Genomic DNA, 17276 nt, shown 5'->3' on the forward strand with positions numbered 1-17276 from the left:
CCCCCGCTTCCCACCATGCACCGCGGCCCTCCCCTCTAGGGTCCCCCCCTGCACTGCCGACCCAGCCCCCTAACCCGCCCCACAATGCACTGCAGCCCTCGCCCAGCCCCCGCTTCCCACCATGCACCGCGGCCCTCCCCTCAAGGGTCCCCCCCCTGCACTGCCGACCCAGCCCCCTAACCCGCCCCACAATGCACTGCAGCCCTCGCCCAGCCCCCGCTTCCCACCATGCACCGCGGCCCTCCCCTCAAGGGTCCCCCCCCTGCACTGCCGACCCAGCCCCCTAACCCGCCCCACAGTGCTCCGCAGCCCTCGCCCAGCCCCCGCTTCCCACCATGCACCGCGGCCCTCCCCTCAAGGGTTCCCCCCTGCACTGCCGACCCAGCCCCCTAACCCGCCCCACAATGCACTGCAGCCCTCGCCCAGCCCCCGCTTCCCACCATGCACCGCGGCCCTCCCCTCTAGGGTCCCCCCCTGCACTGCCGACCCAGCCCCCTAACCCGCCCCACAATGCACTGCAGCCCTCGCCCAGCCCCCGCTTCCCACCATGCACCGCGGCCCTCCCCTCAAGGGTCCCCCCCCTGCACTGCCGACCCAGCCCCCTAACCCGCCCCCACAGTGCTCCGCAGCCCTCGCCCAGCCCCCGCTTCCCACCATGCACCGCGGCCTTAAACTCCCCACAAGGCACTGCAGCCCTCGCCCCCTGCCAGTCTCCAGGATACACTACAAGCTGCCATCCAGCCCCAGTTCCCACAAGGCACTGCTGTAGCCCTCCCCCAGCCCTCCCCCAGCTCCCCAATGCCGTGTAGCCTCCAAACCCTCTAGGTTTCAGAGTAGCAGCCGTGTTAGTCTGTATTCGCAAAAAGAACAGGAGGACTTGTGGCACCTGAGAGACTAACCAATTTATTAGAGCATGAGCTTTCGTGAGCTACAGCTCACTTCATCGGATGCATGCCGTGCAAAATACAGTAGGGGGATTTTATATATACAGAGAACATGAAACAATGGGTGTTACTAAGCTCACGAAAGCTTATCCTCAAATGAATTGGTTAATCTCTAAGGTGCCACAAGTCCTCCTATCCCTCTAGGGAGCAATGACAGGGTGGGAGAAGCTGCAGCAGGGTCTCTAGGGAGTTGGAAGCCTCTGCCCACGGACTGTAGAGCTTTTACCCTCGTCTGGTACAGAGAGGCCAACTCTAGTGTGGATGCAGCACCACAGAGGGATAACAGTGTGTGTCCTGGCATTGTCATCCCTGCATAGAGCAGACAGCATCTATGGACTGGGCTGGCTGATCAGTTGTGACACTGGCCCAGTGCCAAGGGGAGAGCAGGGCTAGTGAGTAGAAAGCTGGTTCCCCAAGTCCCGTTGCGGGACCCATACCAGGAGCTCTGTATCGTTCCCATCTGGGCACTGCCGTAAGGCGTGACAACACAGCAAGTGTATGGCCATGCTGAGAGCACAGCGCCAGGGACCCATGGGAAAGGCCTAAAGACAGAGTTGGGATTTAGAGACTAGCATAACACCTGTGGGCAAAGATCGGCTGGCTTGCAACCTCTCCTTGTCGGGGGAATAAGGGCACTGAGGCTGGATGGAAGGCACCCCGAGGCTACACAATGCTGGGGTGGAATGAGGAAATGCACGTGCCCTCTGAGGCCTGGTCTGCACTACAAAGTTAGGCTGACAGAAGATGCCTTGCGTCAACCCATTTTTGCACGTGTGGCCCCCGCCGACATGTGTGCCCTGTTACTGTGAGTAGCCAACCCATGTCCCCCAACAGCATGGAGCAGACCTGCTGAGGCTGATGCAGTGCAAACATACACGCTACATGACGCTTGTTGACCCCAGCAGTCCTCTAGGAGCTGCCCCACCATGTCCAATTCCCTGTGACAGTGACTGCCCTGCTCATAACTGTGAACTCCACTGCCCAGGACGTGGGCTCGCAGAGACCAGAAGCCATCTCCCCACTTCCGGTTTTGAAATGCCTTTTCCTGACAGCCCAGCTTGGCAAGCACACTTCTCCGCTCACCGTTGTTACATACAGGTGCACAACAAGCCATGCCAGAGGTGAATTACACCAGCTCCACGCTCCTGCCTGGAGCAGACAGGAAATAGTGGATCTCCTGGGCCTGTGGGGAGAAGAGACTGTGCATACATAGCTACAGAACAGCTGCAGAAACATGGACATCTACACCCAGATTGCACAGCGGTACGACAGGGATCAGCAGCAGTGCAACGTGAAATCAAAGGAATTTCGCCAGGGATACCACAAGACCAGGGAGGCCAACTGTCAATCTAGTGCTGCCCACCTGCCACTTCTGTAGGGAACCATGGCGGAGACCCCACCAGCATGCTGGGGTTACTTTGGAGGAGCCCGAGACAGAGAAGAGTGAGGAGGAGGGGGAGACGCACCAGAGGACTCCAGCCAAGCTGCAAGCCAGGACCACAGTCTAGCCAGTCCCGCCAGTCAAGCACGGATGAGGGGAGGGGAACGCAGGGAAGCACATGCATGCATTTTCCCTTACAGTGTTTAAGTTTAAAGATGGTGCCCGGCCCTTCCCCAAGTTAACCTGACACATGTATTGATGTTTCCTTGTTTGACTCTCACGAGAAGAGGTAGTGGTGCAACAAACAGAGGTTGGGCTGGCATCTGCTTTTCATTCTCCTGTTGGGTTGTAGGCGGGGTCATGAGGAACGCTTTATGACCCTGGGATCCTCCTGAGAGATCTCCAGGAAAGGTTCATGCAGATTCTCTGCAATCCTCTCCCAAAGGTTTCTAGAGAGGGCTGCCTTGTTTCTTCCCCCACCGTAGGACACTATCCCATGCCACTCTGCAATGCGTTCGACTGGCACCATCGCAGTACACAGGCTATTGGCATATGGGCCTGGGTGGCTTCAGGACACGAGCAGCAGCTGAGATCTCTGTGCTTTGTGACCCTCAGGAGTGAGAGATCAGCTAAGATCACCACCGCCTGTGGAAAACAGTGCCAGTATTCAGTGCCATTGCCCTGTACTCATACCTGTGGAATAGGGACCAAAATTTTACATCATCATGTCAGAGAAAATCCTTCCCCCCACCCCCCAGCAGGCCATACTCACTAGGGCTGGGGCTGGAGAGCAGTGCTGTGCCGAGGCGCTCCAAAGCTCAAGTGTTGATAGGCATGTCTTGTTAAAAGGGTTTATGGGAGTAAGAGAAGGGAGGTTGGAGACATATAGTTCCCTTGTGACTGTAAATCCAGGGGTACGGTGATTGTTTTCATCATAGCTGCTGCCATTGCATCCTTGAGGCAAAGGAAGAAGAGGACTAGCGAGGACACATTCACTGAGACCCTGCAGCCACTGCTGCCTTGGACTGTGAATAAAGGCCCTGGATGGCCCACTTGACAGACAGCCTGGAGAAGGAAAGAGCAGACAGAAGAACAGCCCAGGAGTGCCAACAAGACAAGGAGAGGCAACTGCACCAGGACATAATTGGACTTCTCAGGTAGGTAACAAACCAAACGCTGCAGATCCAACAATCTGACTCTCCACCCTTTGCAGTCCTTGGAGACCTCCAGTCAGTGCTCCCCACACCCCTCACCATATCATGGGACACCACAGGCCGCATCCTTACCCCTACTACGCCACACCGGGGGACAGGGAGGAAAACCACGGCTTGCCCCAGCTGCTGTATGCGTACCCACAACGGGCAGCATATGTGCACTCAAATGGACAGTAATGTTTACTTCCTTTCTAATTTTACATTTTCACCCCATTAAGCTATGTTAAAAATGGGTCTAACATGGCCTGCGGGTTTCTTTGCCCATTGATTTTCTGCACTGTTTTTTACCCACTCGATAAAGTTCTAATTTTGGAAAATCAAGTTTTCTTTATTAGTTCATGACACTTATTGCAGAATGGCCCTCAAAGCAAGCAGGACTTGGACACATGCAGCAAGCGCCGCCGAGTTCACAACTCCAGAAAGGCACCTAGCCACATCTCTATATGTCCAGCAAGCATGATGCAGGTCCTAGCAGCACTCAAAGCGCTAGGCCCGAAAACACTCCACACAGAACGCTGCTGTGGCTAACCGTTACAGTGCTTTCAAAGCCTCCCTCAACTGCACAGCTCCATGCTGGGCTCTTGTACTGGCCCTTGTGTCTGGCTGTTCAAGCTCAACAGAGAGCCACCCCAGCTCTGCCCTTCACCCTGCCGGCAGCTTTCCCCCCTTCACCTCACAGGACACAGCAGGCAGCTGTAAGCCACAGGGGTATTTCTTGCACGGAGATCCAACTTACTGAGTAAACAATGCCAGCGCCCTATCTACCAAAAGCACATTCAGCTGTCATTCTGCAATTGCTGAGCGGAAAAAAGTTGAACCCTTCCTTGGCGCTGTCGATGCAGCCGCTGTATGGCTTTATGAGCCGGGGCTAGGCTGTGTTGTCAAATGCGGAAGGCTGAAGTGTCGTTGCTGTGGTGACACAGTCCAGGGCTGCTTTGAGTTGTTACAGCTGCTCCATGTCTTTGCCGTAAAAAAGCCAGTGTTCTCAATGCAAGCATAAACTCCCCCTAGCTAATTCCACAGACCTCGGTGTTATTCAAGAATGACTACCAGCACTGCTCTCTGACAAAGGCACTCGGCCAGGTTTAGTGCCCTCAAGACACAATCCTAGCACCCCATAGGAGCTACAGGCATGCTAACACGAGTGCCCTGTGGCAAGGAGCGATTCAGTCAGTTGGAGGAATTTCTGCTCTCCCACAGGCCGCACAAAGAGATAAAGCGAGGCACCCCAGTATTTATAGACTGAGACAAACAACTCTCCCCGGTTCAGGACATCTGCTTCTTACCTCCCCTGGTATCATGCTCCAGGTTCCTGGGACAAAACATCCTGGTCTGGTGTTAGCTCAGGATGGCCCTGGACTAATCGTCTGGAGTGTGTTTTCACACATACCTTGTATCTGTTGCTTCTCAGGGGGGGCCTGTATTTTAGCAACACTAGTGATATTTTTGCCAAGATCATACAGTAAACTCGTAAACAGCTACTTTAACACAGGGCCTAACTTTGACTCAGTCTCTGGTTCAGGCCTCAAATCTTATACTGAGCCCAGAACTTCAGGCTCTCTCTCTCTCTCCGACAGGCTGGTCCCCCAGGATCATTATTGGCATTTCAAGATCGCCAACGGTAATCTGCCAGTCAGGAAAGAAAGTCCCTGCTTGCAGCTTTCTGCACTGTCCTGTGTTCTTAAAGACATGTGCGTCATGCTCCTTCCCTGACCAGCCTACACTGATGATCCACCCAACACTTGCACAATCATAAAAAAGCCCTTTCTGTTGATGTCCCCTGTGACAAGGCAGGCTGGTGCCAAAATAGGGATGTACATGTTGTCTATCACCCCACTGCAGTTTTGGAACCCCATTGCTGTAAATCCATCCTCTATGTCCCGCACATTGCTGAGAGCCACAGTCCTGTGCAGCAGGAGACAAGTAACAGCCCTACACGCCACATGACAATGACCCATGTAATGACGTGGCGCCCACCTTCCTTCCTGGTTGGGTGTGTCTGCAGTCTTTAAATTGGTACCTTACTTGGAGGACTCCTCTACTGCTCCTTTTCTGGGATGGGTGCAGCAGGACCCTGAGGCCCATCACCCCCCATAGTGGATTTTCCAACTCCAGAATGATTCCCACTGACCGGCAGCAATCCAGCATTGCAAGAGTCCAGAGCGTGATCTCCACACACTTCTCCATTGTCAGTGCAGCCCTCATTCTGGTGTCCCTGCACGGGGGGGCTGGGGCATGCTCAGCACATAGATCCAGGAACGTGGCCTTTCCCACCTGAAAGTTCTGCAGCCACTGCTCGTCGTCCCAACCTGCATTACAATGCGATGCCACCAGTCGGTGCTCATTTCTCGGGCCTGGAAGCAGTGCTCCGCTGTGAATGCCACAAACAATCCTGAACTGTTTGTTGCTGTCCCTCAGCAAAGTGTCCTTGAAGAAATCTCACGTCCCCCATTATTGCGGCTCTTCCTGCCGGTTTGCACATACAGAACTGCACATCCTGGGTTTGTAATGTTCATGAGAACAGTGCAGAGCGCTGCAGGCTCCGTGCTTCCCTCACAGACGGCAGAGACAGAAGAGTGACAAAAGGGTTTGGGGATTTTTAAAAAAAGACAGGAAAATGATGGGATATGGATGGCATTATGGGATGGAGAAAGTTGCAAGCTGGGAACTTGACCCCCTAGTTCCCAGATCCCTGCGCAAGTCATACCTGTCCCACAATAGATTGTGAAAATTTCCCAAAAGGCATTGTGCCAGACAGCAGCTCATGGCCGTGGGATACCTGCCCGTGGTGCACCACACTGTGCAGCGACACAAGCACTCCTGTGGGGTATGTGGAGCACCAACACAAGCAGCCAAGTATGCACCCGCCCGAGCAATATACAGACTTCAGCAGTTGTATGCCTCGTGCAACGTGCGTGGACTTTAGCAGTTGTATGCCTTGTGTAACAGTCTGCGGTGTTAGACACAGCCTGTGAGTGTCTTCAGTTAATGGACTATAAGGCCAGAAGGGGCCCAGTCTGGTTTCTGCATCACCCAGGTTGGGCAAACCCGACCAGTGAGCCCTGCCTACTGACCTCTGACAGGGCTACAGCAAATACATGTGGTCCTGATGTACTGACTGCCCGGGATGCAGAATCTCCCATGTTCCAGGCCAGTTGTTCTGTCAGTTCCTCTCCCTGGTAAACATTAGCCTCTTATTGATAGTCTGGGATTATCCAGCTTCAGCTCCAGCCAGGCTTTGCCTTTGCTGGGGGAGCACAGAGCCCCCTGCTCTCTGAAATCTCCTCCCCGGGCAGGTACCCAGCAGCACGGAGATGCTGAATCCACTGAGATCCTTCAGCCTCTACCTGCCCGGCAGGTTCCCAGCTCCCCCTTCTTGTAGCTCTTCTCCAACCCCTTCCCACTCGTCCCTGTCTTGTTTGCAATGAGGACATCCTCTGTCTAGCTGCCTGAGTGCTATCTCGCTCTCATATGTGGGTCACCTGATTTGGGATCAGATGGGAATTTCCCACCAGGTCAGACTGGCAGGGGCTTTGGGGGGGTTTCACCCTCCTCTACAGCCTGAGGCATGGGTTACCTGCTGGGATCCATTGGGCAGATCTCACCTGATCAATTCCCTGCCATTGCCCTCAGTCTCACCTCTCTGCCTGACACACAGAAATCAGTGCCCCGAGGACTGAAATGCTTTCATCTGACTGAAGTCCCTGGGCTCAGTCCAGGGGTATCTGTGTGCAGTGTAACACCTGGGCCATGCAGATTAGAACAGATGAGCCCATTTGGCCTTAAACTGTGTGAAACTATGAATATACAGGTTTCAGAGTAACAGCCGTGTTAGTCTGTATTCGCAAAAAGAAAAGGAGGACTTGTGGCACCTTAGAGACTAACCAATTTATTAGAGCATAAGCTTTCGTGAGCTACAGCTCACTTCTTCAGATGCATATCGTGGAAACTGCAGCAGGCTTTATATATACACAGAGAATATGAAACAATACCTATTCCCACCCCACTGTCCTGCTGGTAATAGCTTATCTAAAGTGATTTCCAGCACAAATCCAGGTTTTCTCACCCTCCACCCCCCCACACAAATTCACTCTCCTGCTGGTGATAGCCCATCCAAAGTGATAACTCTTTACACAATGTGCATGACAATTAAGCTGGGCTATTTCCTGCATAAATCCAGGTTCTCACATCCCCCCCACCCCCATACACACACAAACTCACTCTCCTGCTGGTAATAGCTCATCCAAACTGACCACTCTTCAAGTTAAAATCCAAGTTAAACCAGAACATCTGGGGGGGGGGAGTAGGAAAAAACAAGAGGAAACAGGCTACCTTGCATAATGACTTAGCCACTCCAAGTCTCTATTTAAGCCTAAATTAATAGTATCCAATTTGCAAATGAATTCCAATTCAGCAGTTTCTCGCTGGAGTCTGGATTTGAAGTTTTTTTGTTTTAAGATAGCGACCTTCATGTCTGTGATCGCGTGACCAGAGAGATTGAAGTGTTCTCCGACTGGTTTATGAATGTTATAATTCTTGACATCTGATTTGTGTCCATTTATTCTTTTACGTAGAGACTGTCCAGTTTGACCAATGTACATGGCAGAGGGGCATTGCTGGCACATGATGGCATATATCACATTGGTGGATGTGCAGGTGAACGAGCCTCTGATAGTGTGGCTGATGTTATTAGGCCCTGTGATGGTGTCCCCTGAATAGATATGTGGGCACAGTTGGCAACGGGCTTTGTTGCAACTTATCCTTGCAACAAAGCCCGTTGCCAACTGTGCCCACATATCTATTCAGGGGACACCATCACAGGGCCTAATAACATCAGCCACACTATCAGAGGCTCGTTCACCTGCACATCCACCAATGTGATATATGCCATCATGTGCCAGCAATGCCCCTCTGCCATGTACATTGGTCAAACTGGACAGTCTCTACGTAAAAGAATAAATGGACACAAATCAGATGTCAAGAATTATAACATTCATAAACCAGTCGGAGAACACTTCAATCTCTCTGGTCACGCGATCACAGACATGAAGGTCGCTATCTTAAAACAAAAAAACTTCAAATCCAGACTCCAGCGAGAAACTGCTGAATTGGAATTCATTTGCAAATTGGATACTATTAATTTAGGCTTAAATAGAGACTTGGAGTGGCTAAGTCATTATGCAAGGTAGCCTGTTTCCTCTTGTTTTTTCCTACCCCCCCACCCCCAGATGTTCTGGTTTAACTTGGATTTTAACTTGAAGAGTGGTCAGTTTGGATGAGCTATTACCAGCAGGAGAGTGAGTTTGTGTGTGTATGGGGGTGGGGGGGATGTGAGAACCTGGATTTATGCAGGAAATAGCCCAGCTTAATTGTCATGCACATTGTGTAAAGAGTTATCACTTTGGATGGGCTATCACCAGCAGGAGAGTGAATTTGTGTGGGGGGGTGGAGGGTGAGAAAACCTGGATTTGTGCTGGAAATCACTTTAGATAAGCTATTACCAGCAGGACAGTGGGGTGGGAATAGGTATTGTTTCATATTCTCTGTGTATATATAAAGCCTGCTGCAGTTTCCACGATATGCATCTGAAGAAGTGAGCTGTAGCTCACGAAAGCTTATGCTCTAATAAATTGGTTAGTCTCTAAGGTGCCACAAGTCCTCCTTTTCTTTTTATGAATATACACTGTACCCAGTACCAGTCTCACTAACATGATCCCCTCCCCCTGCTGATCCAGCCCAGCCATGCACTCACCCTCTTAGACACAGCCCACGCTGGGAGCCTTGGGCAGTTCAATTCCAATAGGACCCTGCCATCCTTTGCAGTATCCCTGCTCTCCAGGACACAAGCCCCACATCCGGCACGTGACCCCTCCTCTTGGTTCCTAGATGTGTGCCCTTGCCCCTGGCCATGTTGAGGTGCATGCTGTTTGGATGCACACACTGTACCAACGATGCAGCTCACCCTGCAGCACTGTGTGTCCCCTGCGTTACTCACCACTCCCGCACTGTCTCACCTGTAGGCTTCACCAGCAATGGGCCTATCTTTCCTTCCAGCTCAACAATACAGCCATTGCCCAACCCTGGGTCGAGACCAGAGCCCAGCGGGACACCCCCCAGGGGTGACTAGTCCCCCTTTATCAATTGTCCCTATAGCACAATGATCGCCTTGCGCTCATTGCTGTCAATTATGGGGCGGGGGGGGGAGAGCCAGGACTCCCCGGTTCTATTGCTGGCTGTGGAATGGGAGTGGTTATCTAGTGGGGTGGGAGGCACTGGGTCAGTTGGGCTTGGGTCACGATTGAGTGGTACTTGCAGATCTTGGGCATGAGAGGGGTGCAAGGTCACAGTGATAGTGACCCCATGACCTGCTCCCATCCCATTCCCCCTCTGGCAAATGGGGCTCCTCTCGTTCCCTGGCCACACACGGAGCAGGCCCTGTGGGCAGGGGCTCTCCCCTTGGGTACCACCACCCTCAAGGGCTGCCCTCAACGGGAGCAGGCCAATACCATGACCAGAACCCACCTGCCCTTGCCTGGATGCGGGTGGGGCTGGCAACCAGGCTGGGGTGGAGAGTCGCCCCTGCTGCCTCAGGCAGAGGAGCTGATATTCCCAGGGTCCCCCGTGAGGCCAGCTGAGGGCTCCCACTCCTTGCTCCTGCTCCCTCTGCAGGCCCCAGGACATTCTGGGACCAAGACAAAGCAATGACAAGAGCTCAGGGCTCATCCATGGGGTATGCTGAAGGGCTGTCAGGCTGCCCCCGCTGGCACCACAGGCTGAATGTGGGGCTGGCCTCTCGCTGGACAGGGGGCCATGGTGAAGTCCCTGGGACAAAGTGGGAATGTCCTGTAATATTTGACCACAATATGGGCCTCAGTTTCCCCTCTCTGTCACATCATTATGGTGGGGATTGTTTGCTCTCAGGGCCTCCTAAGAGTATGTCCACACGACACCCCCACGTCTGGCCCCTGCCAGCTGACTCAGCTGTTGAACTGCATTACCCTGCAGGGTGGGAGGGGCCCAGAGCTCACCCAAGCCCAGAAGCCTAAACTACAATTGAACAGGCACGTAGCTGGAGTCAGCTGGCACAGGCCAGTTGCGGGTGTCCAACTGCAGTGTAGACATGCCCTAAGAGACATAGGTAGGAAGGCATCCAGCTGCCTGAGCTAAGATGGGTCACTGAAAGGCCAATCGTCCGTTAAGACAATGGCAAACCCAGTCCCCAGGACAGGGACACCTAGCACCCAACGCCCCAGAGGGAATCTGGGCACAGACTGGGGAGGTGGGGGACAAGGGCTGGCTGCTGGAACGAATTGGGACTCTCCCCTGGGAACTGACCAAGGCAGTCAGACGGGGGGAGACAGAGCTGAAACAATGGGGTTCCCTACAGCTCGGCTGAGCTCTGGGCTGACCAGAATGGGCTCTGCTTTAACCTCCAGCTCTCTGTTCTGAGCCAAGGATGGCCTGTGCTGTGTGCCGCTGAGTAACAAACCCGACAGCTTTCACAAACCTGGCCAGTGTCGCTGTCAATCCCAGCTGAGGTGCACTGCCCCTGCAGAGGTAACCTCTCTCTCCCAGGAGTCTGTTTCCCTGGGCAGGGGCGGGGCTCTGAGGACAGGACAGGGAGCCCCCACCCCTGGCTGGACCGTGTCACAGACAGCGCTTTCCCAAAGGCATTTTATTGATGGGAAGTTTATAAAGAGTCACGTCCACAACCAGACCCACCCCCCATTCCCTGACCCTCCCAGGCACCCCCATGCCCCTTCTCACTGTCCTGAGGCCTCGCTCCCCCAGCCTTGTGCTGTGGGGACTTGCCCTTCCCACACGTCCCCCCCAGTCCCATACTCTGGACCTGTGGGCAGACAGTTCTCTCCTCCGCCCACAGGAACCTCCTCCTCTCCACCCCCAGAGCGGTGCTGTGGGAGCAGCTCGGAGGCTGTCGGTCCACGTGGCACCCAGGGGCTAGGAAGTGGCTGGCGGGGGGTGCAGCACCCCTGTGCTAGAAGGTGCCAGTCTGTGCAGCACCCCCAGCACTAGGAGGCAGCTGAGTGGGGCCATGCCATGCCCCAGGGCTAGGAGGTGCCAGTCTGGGCTGCGCCTCTGGCGTTAGGTGTCCTGCCCCTCGCTTCCCGATGAGGCGTGCAGCAAGCCGGGGTCGTAGAGGGGCTGCCCAGTCCAGAGGCGGGTGGCGAAAAGGTGGCGGCAGGGCCGGCGGCTTGAGACGTATATGGAGCAGGAGCAGGCGGCCAGGTCACGGCTCACCAGGAAGGAGCAGATGCCGCCATCCAGCAGGAAGCCCTCGGGCACCTCCTTGACATGGTAGTTGGCGTGCTTGGCCAGGCCAAGCTCCTCAGCGATGAGCGCAGCACTGTCGGGCGGACACACGGCCCGGTACAGCTCCGACACCCGCTCTTCATTGAGCGCCGCCATCTCCACCCGCAGCGCCTGCAGCTCCAGCAGCCCCCGCACGCAGGCCGCCAGCCCCAGGGGCGGGCTCAGCACTGAGCGCAGCTTCTGCTGGTGGAAGCTCATGTGCTCCAGGAACGGGCAGTCGCAGTTGCGCTCGAAGGCCCAGCACTCCGCCCACGTGCCCTTGTTATGGTGCCAGTGCTCCAGGTAGTACTGCAGGAAGGGCAGCGGCGCCACATCCTCCAGGTCGCTCAGGTACTGGCTGTAGACGCGGGGCGAGCTGGCGTTGGCCATGTTGTGCAGCAGGTTGCGCACCTTGTCCTCCTTGGGCACGGCCAGCTCGCGCGCCTTGCGGTACAGCGCCTCCAGCACCTGCAGCCGGCAGATCTGCACCCGAGCACAAGGCAGCACTTCCTCCACCGCGTCCACATCCGTGATGCCCGCCCCCACAGTCAGACACTTCACCTTCAGCTTGATGTCAGGTGCGCTCTGCACCAGGGAGGCCACGATGAAGATGACCAGATCGGGCACGCCCCGGCGGGCCACGCAGTAGGCGCACTCGCGGCCCCGCCCGTTGCCATCCTGGCAGAGCACCGAGTAGAGCTCGAACTCACTGTTGATGCAGGCCGCCTTGTCCATGTAGAGGCAGCGGGGGAAGCGCTGCACCAGCCCCCGCATGTGCGATGTGGCCAGGAAGATGCTGTTGAGCACGGCCACGTCCTCCTGGAAGACCAGCTTGACCTTGGCGCCCGGGTCGCTCTTGAAGAGGCCATCCAGCTGGCTCAGCAGCTCGCACATGCCCTTGTCCTTGGCCTTGCTGTAGTCCTCCAGGTTCCAGATCAGGTCAGGTGCCAGGAACCGCTTGGACACGCTGTTGGTGATGCGGATGGGCAGCCCCATGCTGGCCTCCAGCTGGTGACGCTTGAAGTAGTGAGCAAACTCCACCTCTGACAACTTGTGGTTGTGCTCCAGGCTGGCCTCAATCACCACCAGCCGGTCCTTCTTGGGGCCCAGTCGCAGTGTGATGGAGGCCGGGCAGTCGATCTTCTCGCTGCTGGGGAGGGGAAACAGAGGGGTCAGCATGGGACAGCCATATGGGGGTGGGGGGGAGGGACAGCCTCTAGGGTCTGGCAGAAGGGGTGAGCCTGAAGCAGATAGACATCACCCGCTGTTGCCAATGATGTGGGCAGTGGAAGTCACTCCGACAAGCTGCCCACATTGGCACCTTGTGCCCAACCCATCCCTTGACCTGGGGGGACTAAATGGAGAGGGGCTGTGGCCCCATGGGGCGATGTTGCCAGGTGCCACAGAGCACAGAACCAGGGAGAGGGGCTCAGGCTGCAAACTGCTGCCTCCAGGGCATGCCAGGGAGCCCCATCACCAGCACAATTAACACTGGTCATGGCCCAGCCTGGAGACCTACTGGCGAGGCCAAACGCAACCCAGTAATGCACAGCAATCCCCTGGCAAGGCTAATGGCAGCTCCCCCAGGCCCAGGCAGGGCCCCCTCCACCACCACAGCCAGGGGAACATGACAGGCCCCCAGCCGCACTGGGGGAGAGCAGAGCGCCATGTAACAGCAGAGTCAAGATAGCGGCAGGCAAGATCTGCCAGCAGAACCTAAATGCTGCAGAGTATGGACTTAGTTGGGGGGCACAGCGCCGCAGCGAGCCCTAAGGCGCCCCACTCACAGCCGGTTGCGTTGCACGGTGCTCTGGCCCACGTAGGTGCCGCTGTGCTTGCAGATGAGGCGGACGAAGCGGAAGCGCAGGGTGGCGGCCAGGCTGGGCTGGTAGTGCAGCGGGTTCTGGCGCAGCGAGATCAGCGGCTTAAGGCTGGCGATGATGAATAACACCTTGTGCTTCTCGCACCAGTCGTCGAAGAAGCTGCTGAACTGATGCCACGTGTGGAACTCCTGGCCCAGGCCCAGGTCCCCCATGGCCCTGCGGGCAGAGGGTGGGCGTGGGGAGCCACTGCCACAGGGGACACAAGACAGCGTCAGCTGGGCAGGGGGGAAATGCAGCCTCCCGTCCACCCCGAACCAGCCTGCCCTGCCTGGCCCCTTCCTGCTGCCAGGTCCCAGCCTCCCGACACTCCCCATACCCCGCTCCGGGCAATGGGACCAGCCCCACGACGGGCAACGGGCCCGGCCCCCCCGACGCTCCCCACCGGGCCCCCCTCCGGGCAACGGGCCCGCCCCCCCCGACGCTCCCCGGGCCCCCCCTCCGGGCAACGGGCCCGGCCCCCCCCGACGCTCCCCGGGCCCCCCCTCCGGGCAACGGGCCCGGCCCCCCCCGACGCTCCCCACCGGGCCCCCCTCCGGGCAACGGGCCCGCCCCCCCCCGACGCTCCCCACCGGGCCCCCCTCCGGGCAACGGGCCCGCCCCCCCCCGACGCTCCCCACCGGGCCCCCCTCCGGGCAACGGGCCCGCCCCCCCCCCGACGCTCCCCACCGGGCCCCCCTCCGGGCAACGGGCCCGCCCCCCCCCGACGCTCCCCACCGGGCCCCCCTCCGGGCAACGGGCCCGCCCCCCCCCCGACGCTCCCCACCGGGCCCCCCTCCGGGCAACGGGCCCGCCCCCCCCCCCCGACGCTCCCCACCGGGCCCCCCTCCGGGCAACGGGCCCGGCCCCCCCCCCCCGACGCTCCCCGGGCCCCCCTCCGGGCAACGGGCCCGGCCCCCCCCCCCCGACGCTCCCCGGGCCCCCCTTTGGGCAACGGGCCCGGCCCCCCCCCGACGCTCCCCGGGCCCCCCTTTGGGCAACGGGCCCGGCCCCCCCCCGACGCTCCCCGGGCCCCCCTTTGGGCAATGGGCCCGGCCCCTCCGACGCGGTCCCCTTGCCATGGCCCCAACCCCCGACGCTCCCGGTGCAACGGACCCGGCCCCCGGTACCTGCCGAGCTCCCTCCCGTCCCGGGGGCCCGGGCAGCGGGGCTCCTCCCCCACAATGCACCGCGCGCGCGGCGGCCGGGAGCCGGGACAGGACAATGCCTCGGTGTCCCAGCGTGCACCGCGCGTGGCCCGGGGGCGGGGGCGGGGGCGTCTCTCCGGGGCCGGGCGGGGCCGGGGGCTCGGACCGGGCGGGGGGGGGGGCAGCGTCTGGGCTGCACCCCGGAGCGGGCCGGGAGGCAGGACTGGGGGCGCGGGGGAGTTGTGGGGCTGTGTCCGCGTGTGCCCGGGGCTGTGCGTTGTGCACACGCGGGCACGAGTGGGTGTGCCGGGCGGGTGTCCGTGGGTGGGCGGCCTGGGGGGTGAGGCTGCTCTCACCAAACGGTGGCCAGATCTGGCCATTCCACCCAAAAATCTGTCTAATCAACTCGAAGGTTTGGGACTTTTCCTGTGGGAAACCCATTCGTTTATCCGGCTAACCCAGAACGAGCTCTCGCCTTAAACCTGCACCTGGCCCGGGCCCGCACCCTGATCCGAACCCGCTTCGAACGCCCCTCCGAGACCGAACCCCAGCGAAGGAGCTGACCTGGTCGCAGATCTCTGTGACTTCTTCCGTCAGCTTCAGCCCCTCTCCGGCTTCAGCCCTGGGCGGCGGGGCTCCGCTTCAGCCCCGCCGTCGCCAGACCCTGGTTTTGTACAGTTTTCCCGTGACCGCACCAGGAATTTTGTTTAATTTTACCGTGACAAAATCATATCCGTAACTATAACCCATCCCTAACTCTAGCCCTAACCCCTCAGGGTATGGGCGCGAGGATATAGGTTAGGTTTGGCACTGTGGGCCCTGACCCATTTCACACCCTAATAAAGACAAGGGTGGTTGGATGTGAAGCCTTGTTCATTGGTTAGTGTTAGCTCCAGGGGGATCTGATTGCCCCCGCCACCACCTCTGCCACACCCTGAGGAGCAGCAGATCCAGGGAAGAGATGGGAGTTGCATGACAGCATCAGAACTGGATCATGTAAAGGGCAGGAAGCCAGGACTGGTCAAGTGGGAGTGAGAGAGTGTTAGTGGGACTGTGTACGTGTTAGGTGTACTAGGTGTGTGTTAGAGAGTATGGTGGGTGTATGTGTGCGCTATCTGCAAATGGTGGCTAAATCTCACCATTTAAGGCAAAATCTATTTAAAATAATAAACTAAACAATTTTGTGAACTTTATATTGGAAATACATTCAGTTTAGACAACTAACCTTAAATCTAATCTGAAAACTGCCCTTCACCCTAATTCTAGCCTTTCCCTAAACCTAGCTATAAAAACAGATAATGAAGTCATATCATATGATAACACTCTTTCCATTCCACTAGTATCTCAGGAGGATGTTAAACAGCAACTACTAAAGTTAGACATTTTAAAATCAGCAGGTCCAGGTAACTGGCATCCAAGAGTTTTAAAAGAGCCGGCTGAGGAGCTTCCTGGACCATTAATGTTGGTTTTCAGTAAGTCCTGGAGCAGTGTGGAAATACCAGAAGATTGGAAGAAAGCTAATGTTGTGACAATATTTAAAAACGGTAAAAGAGATGACTTAGGTAATTATAGGCCTGTCATTCTGAGATAGATCCCAGGGTAGATAAGGGAGAAGTTGATACGGGATTTGATTAATGAAGAATTAAACAACGGTAATGTAATTGATGCCAGTCAATATGGGTTGATGGAAAATAGATCCTGTCAAACTAACTTGGTATCGGTTTTGTTGCAATTACAAGTGTGATTCATAAAGGTAATAGTAGGTTTCAGAGTAACAGCCGTGTTAGTCTGTATTCACAAAAAGAAAAGGAGTACTTGTGGCACCTTAGAGACTAACCAATTTATCTGAGCATAAGCTTTCGTGAGCTACAGCTCACTTCATCGGATGCATACTGTGGAAAGTGTAGAAGATCTTTTTATACGCACAAAGCATGAAAAAATACCTCCTCCTACCCCACTCTCCTGCTGGTAATAGCTTATCTAAAGTGATCACTCTCCTTACAATGTGTATGATAATCAAGTTGGGCCATTTCCAGCACAAATCCAGGTAATAGTGTTGATGTAATATACTTAGACATCTCTAAGGCCTTTGACTTGGTACAGCACATTTTGATTTAAATCTAGAATGATATAAAATTAACATGGCACACATTAAGTAGATTAAAAAGCAGCTAACTGATAGATCTAAAAATATAATTGTAAATGGGGAATCATTGAGTGAGTGTTTCTAGTGGGGTCTCACAGGTTTCTGGCTCAATGTTTCTTAGCATTTTTATCAATGACCTGGAAGAAAACATGAAGTTGTCACTGATGAAGTTTGAAGATGACACACACATTGGGGGAGTGGTACATAATGAAGAGGACTGGGCACTAGTTCAGAGCAATCTGGAACACTTCATAAGCTGGGCGCAAGCAAACAA

At 56.1% G+C, this 17276-nt stretch overlaps 1 protein-coding gene across 1 annotated transcript; it reads right to left on the reverse strand.

Annotated features, from left to right (window-relative positions):
* Positions 1–11277: 11277 nt before the first annotated feature.
* LOC140901840 (uncharacterized protein ZSWIM9) lies at positions 11278–14915 on the reverse strand. The gene is made up of 3 exons (XM_073321268.2): positions 14839–14915; positions 13637–13918; positions 11278–12999 (listed from the first exon to the last, which is right to left on the reverse strand). Exons 2-3 carry the CDS (start codon positions 13882–13884, stop codon positions 11643–11645), a joined length of 1605 nt encoding a protein of 534 aa, XP_073177369.2. The 5' UTR covers positions 13885–13918; positions 14839–14915; the 3' UTR covers positions 11278–11642.
* Positions 14916–17276: the final 2361 nt, after the last annotated feature.

Source organism: Lepidochelys kempii, chromosome 23, assembly GCF_965140285.1.
Source record: "Lepidochelys kempii isolate rLepKem1 chromosome 23, rLepKem1.hap1, whole genome shotgun sequence".
Lineage (NCBI taxonomy): Eukaryota > Metazoa > Chordata > Testudines > Cheloniidae > Lepidochelys > Lepidochelys kempii.